Source organism: Megascapheus bottae, chromosome 33, assembly GCF_031878675.1.
Source record: "Megascapheus bottae isolate mThoBot1 chromosome 33, mThoBot2.hap1, whole genome shotgun sequence".
Classification (NCBI taxonomy): Eukaryota; Metazoa; Chordata; class Mammalia; order Rodentia; family Geomyidae; genus Megascapheus; species Megascapheus bottae.
In genome coordinates this window covers 7,774,051-7,782,102 of record NC_143541.1, presented here as the reverse complement: position 1 = coordinate 7,782,102, position 8,052 = coordinate 7,774,051, and the positions used below count along the sequence as shown (strand labels likewise).

The 8,052-nt window shown below is 49.2% G+C and overlaps 1 protein-coding gene across 1 annotated transcript in view; it reads left to right on the top strand.

Annotated features, from left to right (window-relative positions):
• Positions 1-274: 274 nt before the first annotated feature.
• Fam194c (family with sequence similarity 194 member C) overlaps positions 275-8,052 on the top strand; it is a 29,353-nt gene continuing 21,575 nt past the window's right edge. The window contains exons 1-6 of the mRNA XM_090323949.1: positions 275-753; positions 2,032-2,169; positions 5,402-5,521; positions 6,190-6,195; positions 6,582-6,711; positions 7,513-7,797. Coding sequence (XP_090180075.1) covers positions 297-753; positions 2,032-2,169; positions 5,402-5,521; positions 6,190-6,195; positions 6,582-6,711; positions 7,513-7,797 — 1,136 coding nt within the window. The 5' untranslated portion in view covers positions 275-296. The remainder of the gene's footprint in view (positions 754-2,031; positions 2,170-5,401; positions 5,522-6,189; positions 6,196-6,581; positions 6,712-7,512; positions 7,798-8,052) is intronic.

Genomic DNA, 8,052 nt, shown 5'->3' with positions numbered 1-8,052 from the left:
TCTGACTGTCCCATCCCTGAAGCTTTTCTGGACCCATCCGCACAGCAGAGCCTTCTGAAAGCAGCTCTGGGGCTTCTTGCTGTGCTTGTCGCTCCAGGTCAGGAACTGTTGGCGGAATGACCTGTGCGGGCCCTTTCAACATGTCCACCCCACCTGCTTCTGAGGCCTTGCTGTAGTGTGAGTGCTGTTGTGGTCCACGTGTCAGAGTGCCGGTACTGAGTCTTTACAACCGAAGGACCCTCTCCTCTGACATGGACAGTGTCACCTAACAGGATGTGTGCCCCGGGGACATAAGCATGGCTAAGGGTAATAGACAGCTGTTCCTGGAATACTCCGCCATGGCTCCTAAGTTGCTAGCCCGCATCTGCAAACTCATCATCCTCTGCCGCAACGCGGGCGTGCCCATTCCGAAGGGCATCAGGAACATCTTCGAGTTCACCTGGGAGGAGCTCATTGCCGACCCCTCAGTGACCTCCCCTACCAACATCGCGGGGCTGGAGGCCACCTTCGGCCCCCCCGCTGTGGCGCCTGTGGAAATAGTCCAGCCACATATCTCCATCCAGAAGAAGCAACAACCGTCCATCCCACAGCCATCGCCAATGACGCTGGCCAGGCAGCCCCCCACCACCCGTAGTCCCTCCCACCAGGGGATCACAGGCCAGGAATCCCTCAACAAGTTTCAGAGGCAGTCCATCCATCTCCTGACGGAGCTCCTGTCCCTGAAGATGAAGGCCATGGTGGAGATGGTCTCTGGTAAGCGTGTGTGTGTGTGTGTATTCATCATGGCTACCACTCAGTTATGGTTGAGCATCCTTGACCTGAACGCCTGAACTGTTCCCAAACCTGAAATTTCCTTACTGGTGATATGGTGCTACAGTGAGGAATTTCATGCCTTATATCCTGTGGTGAATGGCAGATATGCTCAAAGGACTGTATAAAATTACCTTAGGGGCTGCACCAGTGGCTCATGCCTATAATCTTAGCTACTCAGGAGGCTGAGATCTGAGGACCACAGTCCAAAGCCAGCCCAGGCACATGCGACTCTTATCTCCAATTATCTACCAGAAGCCTGGAGGTGGCACTGTGGCTCAAGTGCTAGAGCATTAGCCTTGAGCTGAAGAGCTCAGGGACAGTGCCCAGGCTCACAGTTTAAGCCACATGACTGACAAAAAAAAATTACCTTAGGTCTATGGCTAGAAGGTACACAAGCCATCAGTGAGGTTCATGTTTAGACTTGGGTCCTGTTCTCAAGGTATCTGATTACATATGTGCAAATCCCAAATCCAGAATGCTTCTGTTCCTGAGCACTTTGATTCAACTTGTATATATTAGGTTTGTGCTAGATGTGCATGGCCGCCATGGTCGACTGTCGAACTTGAATTTCTCCCCTCTCCCCTCTCCCCTTCTCTGATTCCCCCTCCCATCCCTCGGCTCTGTGGTGCTCAGCAATAGTCAGAGGTAGGGACTGGAAGCGTGGCCTGGTGCTTGCCTAGCATGCATGAAGCCCTGGGGTTAATTCCTTGGTACCATGTACATAGAAAAAGCCAGAAGTGGTGCTATGGCTTAAGTAGTAAAGCGCTAGTCTTGAGAAAAAACCCAAGGACAGTGCTCAGGCCCTGAGTTCAAGCCCCCTGGACTGGCAAAAAAAAAAAAGCCAGAGGTAGCAAGGGTAAAAGAGATATCTGTTTCACAAAAGGAAGAGGGTCGGCTGGTGGAAACTCAGCCAATATCAAGGGTGCCTCCAACATGAAGGTTGAACCATGGGCCCTCATCAGCAGCTGAACCCTGTCAAGGCCACAGAGCTAGATCCCTGCAGCTTATACCCAGCCCATGGTTAGGAAGAGAGACAGGGTGGGCAGGCAGGGAGGAAAATGCTGCTGAGGGGTCTTGAGAGCTGGAGACTGTTCGGAGTCCCTTGCTTTCATTAGGAGGTGCTCGTGACGTCCTCATTTCCCTTCCCTGTTTGCAAGCATCTCATCCTGGACGCTCCACCCTGGGCCATCCCCATGCCTTCCGTCATTCCTCCCGCAGGTGCTAACCCCCTGGATATCACCAGGCGCTTCGTGGAGGCCAGCCAGCTGCTCCATCTCAATGCCAAGGAGATGGCATTTGACTCTCTGATCGGCACTGTTGGGAGAAGTGGCTACAGTGTGGGGCAGATGGGGAAAGGTAGGTGCCTGCGCCTGAGCTTCCCCTTGTAGGGAAAAAGTACAAGAAGTGTGAGCAAGAACGCCATCGCAAAAGTAAAACCCAAGGCTAGAGGAGAATATAGAGCCCCAGGGACCTTCCCGTCCTGCTGGTGAGTCAGCCATTGGCACTGCACCCATGGAGCGCAATCTGATGTCTGTTGGTGGGAAACCTAGGCATCTCACAGCCCAGTACTGTCCCAAATCTGTCTATAGTGAAACCCTGCGAAGCAGCTAACACACACGAGAAAATGAACTTGAAAATTAGATCTCTTAGCTGGGTGTCAGTGGCTCACGCCTGTGATCCTACCTACTCAGGTGGCTGAGATCTGAGGATCATGGTTCAAAGCCCACCCAGGCAGGAAAGTCGGTGACTCTGATCTCCAATTGACTAGCACAAACCAAAACAAAACCCACCAGATGTGGCACAGTGGCTTGAAGTGGTAGAACACTAGCCTTGAGCACAAAGTTCAGGGACAGTACCTAGGCAAGCCCTAGGATCAGCACACACACAAAATTATATCTTAATCTTTCACCTTCATGAGTAAGCCGCCCATTGGCCTTTCTTTTGTCTTCTGAGTTGGTGTTTTTGTCAGGCTTTTCCTGACCACTAGAGGCCAAAAATATCTGCTGAGGATATCTGCCAGTAAAATGAATAGTAACACTGCAGCTCTTGAAGAAAATGCAGGGTTTCATGGAAGTCAGTGAAATCCCTAAAGTGGGAAGTCCTTGGTTCCCCGTGACAGCACGGAACAGACTGGCCATCAAAGGGGGAAATCTCACTAACAGCTCCTGGAACAACAAAGAACTAAAGATAAAATGTGATAGAGTCCGTAAATACATTTTTTATAGAAGGCAGTTAGAAAAATTTCCTATTTTCTTGCTATACAGAGTTTTTCTGGAACAAAAACCTGATATAATCAATTCCAAATTCTGTAAGAATTGGTGTGTCTTTATATTATCCAGTATAAATTGTGTGTGTGAGGGTGCACGTGTGCACGTATGCATGCACTCCAGTAACTAGGGCTTGAACTCAGGACCTGGCCACCATCCCTTAGTTTTTGTTGGTTTGTTTGCTTTGTTATAGCTGGTGCTGTCCACTTGAGCCACAGCTCCACTTTGGTATTTTGGTGGCTAACTGGAACTAAGAATCTTATGGACTTCTCTGCCCAGGCTGGCTTTGAATCATGATCCTTAGATCCCAGTCTTTTGGATTACACGTGTTAGCCAACAGCATCTGGCTGTACGATTTTTTTTGTTTTGTTTTTTCAAGGTGCAGATCTAACTTTATTAAAAAATGTGATGGTTTAAATACAGCTCATCATCCAATGGCAGCCACCTCAAGAGCAGCAGCAAATAGGGCCCTTCCTGTTGCAACCATCAGTCAATGGTGTCCTGAGAAACTCGCCCCTACCTGGAGTTTCTGGGAGCTCCTGCTTGCAGTGCCCTCCTCCCTGGGCGTTCCCAGGGATGTACGCGCCTGAAGCACAGAGAGCAATCTAGGCTTTCACACCACCAGCTAGGAAGCCCGACAATCAGTAAGGTTTGCCTTCTGGGTGAGACTTTCCACCCGTTACATTCATAAGGTTTTTCTCCTGTGTGTAGTCTCGGGTGGAGAGTGAGGTTTGTCTTCAAGATGAATGACTTTCCACATTGATTACATCCACGAGCTTTCTCTCCTGTGTGTTCTCTGGTGGACAGTAAGGCTTGCTTTCTGGATGAAAGACTTTGCACACATGTTACATGTATAAGGTTTCTTCCCTGCGTGTGTTCTCTGATGGACAGTAAGATTTGACCTGTGATTGAAAGACTTTTCACAGATGTTATATTTTTAAGGTTTCTCTCCTGTGTGTGTTCTCTGACTGACTTCAGAGGGAAAGACGTGCCACACATGTTACATGATAAGGAGTGCGATTGCTCTAGTAACATACTATAGAAATGATCTCTGAAAGGATAGTCTTTGGCTGTACGATTTTTGTTAAATACAGGATAATAGACTTTGGGTTCTTTTTCTAAGATAAATTACAGCCAACCCCCTTCTCCTTCAATTACCATGAAGTAGAGGTCTCCACTGAAAGGACTGACATTGCGCTCATTTTGCACCGAATAGCCAGGTTCTGTGATCCTTGAACTTTGCTGAGTTCAAGGATGGTGAGAGAAGGGTGATGGATATACCGAGCTCTGCTTTTTATATTCTGTTTTGGGGCTTAGAGCTCACTTCCTGTGGGGTCACAGCTGCCTAAGGGGGGCCTGTTGTTTTAATTTCAGTGCTTGGATCACTAGTTAGGACAGTCAGTCCCATGTTTTGTAATCCAGAGTAGAGCGTGTGTTTATAGTCTTTGCATATGTGGTTGAGTTTGCCATCTTCTTTACTAGCGAGCTGCGACAAGAGAATGGCACAGTGTCTCCTGACAGTGGTTTCATTCCGTCTCTGGGGGAAGAATAAGCAGTTGCTTAGCGAGGTTCACATCAGGAGGAGGCAGGTTTTCAGCTGGTGAAGAGAGTGCTGCATTTGAGGTCTGAAATGGTCAGGTATTAAGTGGTTCCATACAGGAGGGTCCCTACCCTGCAAGAAATGGACACGTGGTTGAAGAAGCAGGAATTAGCTGACTCTTCATTTTCCCTTCGCTGACCCAGGGGTCATTCTCTACCACGTGTGGCACACACACCTTTCCATTTGCCCTTAAGTCATGTCCCCTTTTGCTCGCATGCTGCTTCAGTGCTCCTGCACGCCTGAGAGGTTATGGGTAGACGGATCCATTATAGAGGGGACCCTTAAACATGTCCCATAAATTACTCTGAGCTTACCCAATCACCAAAAAATCTGTGTCTCCCACAATGTAGTTATTTTGTAGCGATAGTTTCATATTTGCATCCTATACTATAAGAATAAGCCTGTATTTACATTTCATTTTAAAAGCAATTAAAATGTATGCCAGGCATTGGTAGCTCATGCCTGTAATCCTAGTTATTCAGAAGACTGAGGTCTGAAGATGGTGGTTGAAGCCAGCCTGGTGGCAGAAAGTCCATGAGTCTCTTATCCCAATTAGTCACCTGAGTTGGAGCTGTGGCTCAAGTGGCAAGAGTGCTAGCCTTGAGCACAAAAGCTCAGGGCTCTGAGTTCAACCCCCCCCCAGTAAAAACAACAACAGCAATAACAACAAACAGTTAAAAGTTTGAAATGGTGAGAAGACTCACTCACTCTTCTTCCCCAGAGTCCCCAGTGAGCATTTCTGTCATGGGCGTAAACTCTCCTTATCAGCTCATCTACCAGTCTTCTACTGCCTGTCTGAGCTTTTCCCTCTCAACCACAAAGGACACTAAGAAGAAAACAGGTAAAGAGTGCTTCCCACAAGATCCAGGGCCCCTCTGATGGTGGTCGGGGAGAAGGGAAGCCTGGGAAAAGGAAGCTCGGAAGACCTTGGCTGTGTGGCTGGTGGGATGGTTAGGTCTGAGTTCCTGATAGAAAGAGTCTCAGCCACCTGGCCTGGAGACCTTGCGGCCACTGACTCCGATTCGCACACTCATATCAAGGCGGCTGAGCACATCCAGCTGCCCCCTTCAGAATGTGCGCCAGGAACAGCAGCCCCCTCAGCCCACATCTGCCACCCTCTGCACCAGCCCCAATTCTCTCCTCTGCCATTAGCCATGCAGCAAATGGAGAGCTAGTATCTGAACACCACACCCAACGACCTGGTTCTGTGTCCCAGATTAGGCTAGTGTGGGGGCCAGGCACAAAGACCTAGAGATACATATTCCTGACCTATTGAGGAAGACCCTCAGGAAAGAAGGGCTGAGGGGGAAGATCCCGCAGTGGGTGAGAGCACATAGAACAGCGTGCAGTTGTAAGCTGGTCAGAGAGACAGCGCCTCAGCCGTAGGCAGACCTCTAGAATGTGCTGATGACAGCATGGCAGGGTGGGGTAGGCCAGGAGGACGACATAGCAAAGGAGCAGGAAGGTTGGAGAGGTGAGTTATTCACACTGTTCCTTTCATTCCCACAGACGGAGGTAAGGCTGGGAGCTGAGAAGCTTGGAGTTTGTTCTGCACCCTGCATACAGCCAGCTGTTTCTTTCCTTTCCCAGGTCCCCCTCTCCTTGGTAAAGGGGAGGGGCCTGTCAAAGGCTTTTCTCTGCTAAGTGCTATTCTTATCATGATTGCCAATGTATCCTGTCTGCTCTCATCTCAACTCTGACTTCTCTTAAATGATGAGCTCTAAGAGTTGACTGTCGACTTGCAGAATGGCATTCTGTTTTATAAGTTAAAAAAATATCATTCTCATCCCTGTGAAACAAATAATCCTCTTGTTATCCTGCCAGCCTCCTTACCTGAAGACAAACGTGGCACTGGAGGATACATGTAAGACCTAGCCCCCTAACCTTGCCTCCCACTCCAGGAAAACTCAAGGGTATGGAGGACATCCCATCTTACTCGCCAAGCCCACGAGTAAGAGCCTCCCCTGAGATCGAAATCACCGACCCCTGTCCCGAGGCCCGTGAGATGCTACAGGATATGTGCCGCCACATGTGAGTTCCCTGAGTGGCAGGGAGATGGGTATTAGAAAATCTGGCCCTGCTAAGAGCCAACCAGGGCATCACAGCAGTGTGTGCTCTGCCCTGGGTGGACTGGGTACCCTAGATCATCCATTTTGCAACCCATGTTGAAAGCTGAGGCAGCCTGAGCAGTCAGGTGTATCTGCTGGCTTCCTACGCAGTGCTTTTTGCTTCAGCAACATGCTGCCTGTCCACGATGCCCCTTTGTGTGGCAGCTTGAGTCCGTTTCTTAGCATTATCTGTTGTCTGGATGCTCTACCAAAAGGAAAAAAAAAAAAAAACCTAGTGTCTCTTAAAACAAAACTCTACATAGGTGATGCAAGTATTTATGATTTTGTGAGTGTTCTAAGGCCTAGCAAGAAATTCAATGTTCCTTCAAAGGGCCAGACAACAGATTTAAAATATATAAGCCATATATGTCTCCTGGGGGTGTCTCTGGGCCAGAGCCTGGGTGGAGGGTAGCTGCCCAGCTTATCTCTACACAGTAGCATTCTAGAAGCTCCTTTGCCCTGGGAGCTGGGGATGTGGGTTGGAGGGGTAAGAAGGCATCAGATGCTCCAGTCCCCTTTCTGCATAGTCCTGCTCCATGGGTCCTTGCCAAACTCGGCTTAGGGAGTCTCAGAGGCACACTTCAACCCGTGACATTCACTAATAGTAGGGAAAGGGGCCAGGATGGGAATTTTGATGCTGAGGAGAGGTTGTGGACGCCCTCCCTGGGGCAGTGAGAGGCAAATGCACTGAAGACTCACTGCTCACTGGTCTCCTTCCCTGCAGACAAGCTGAAAAGACCTCGTGGAAAGTGAAGAATATCTGCTACCCCATAATTTTACGCAGCTACAAGTCAAAGGCACCCTACAATCCAACGTTATCCTCCAAAGTGGATTCCCATAGCCAGGGAGCCCACCACTCGCCTACCGCAGGCACTCAGACTCCCACGTCCACCTCTCACCAGCCCACCAGCCACCATTCTCATGGCGTCTGGCAATCTCAGGACTCGAAGTCCCCCAAGAAGCCCCTCAAATTCCACCACTCCTTCCATGACGGCTCCTCCTTCATTTAATATCCTTTTGCTCGGTGCTACCCTTTCTCTACCTTGAGTTATCTCCTGAGAAATGACCTAAGTAACGTCTGGCAAAGTCCAGATAGGCATTTGTCCCAGTCAGATTAAGAAAGGGCACAGGAAGATTAGCCAAGTATTAAACTGTGGATTGAATTCGGCTCTGATCACCAGGAATACACCAAACGCCAGCTACCTGTGAGATGTTTGTCCAAGGGCAGGTGGCTCTCAGTTTTTGAGACTGCCAGGAGAGAGGA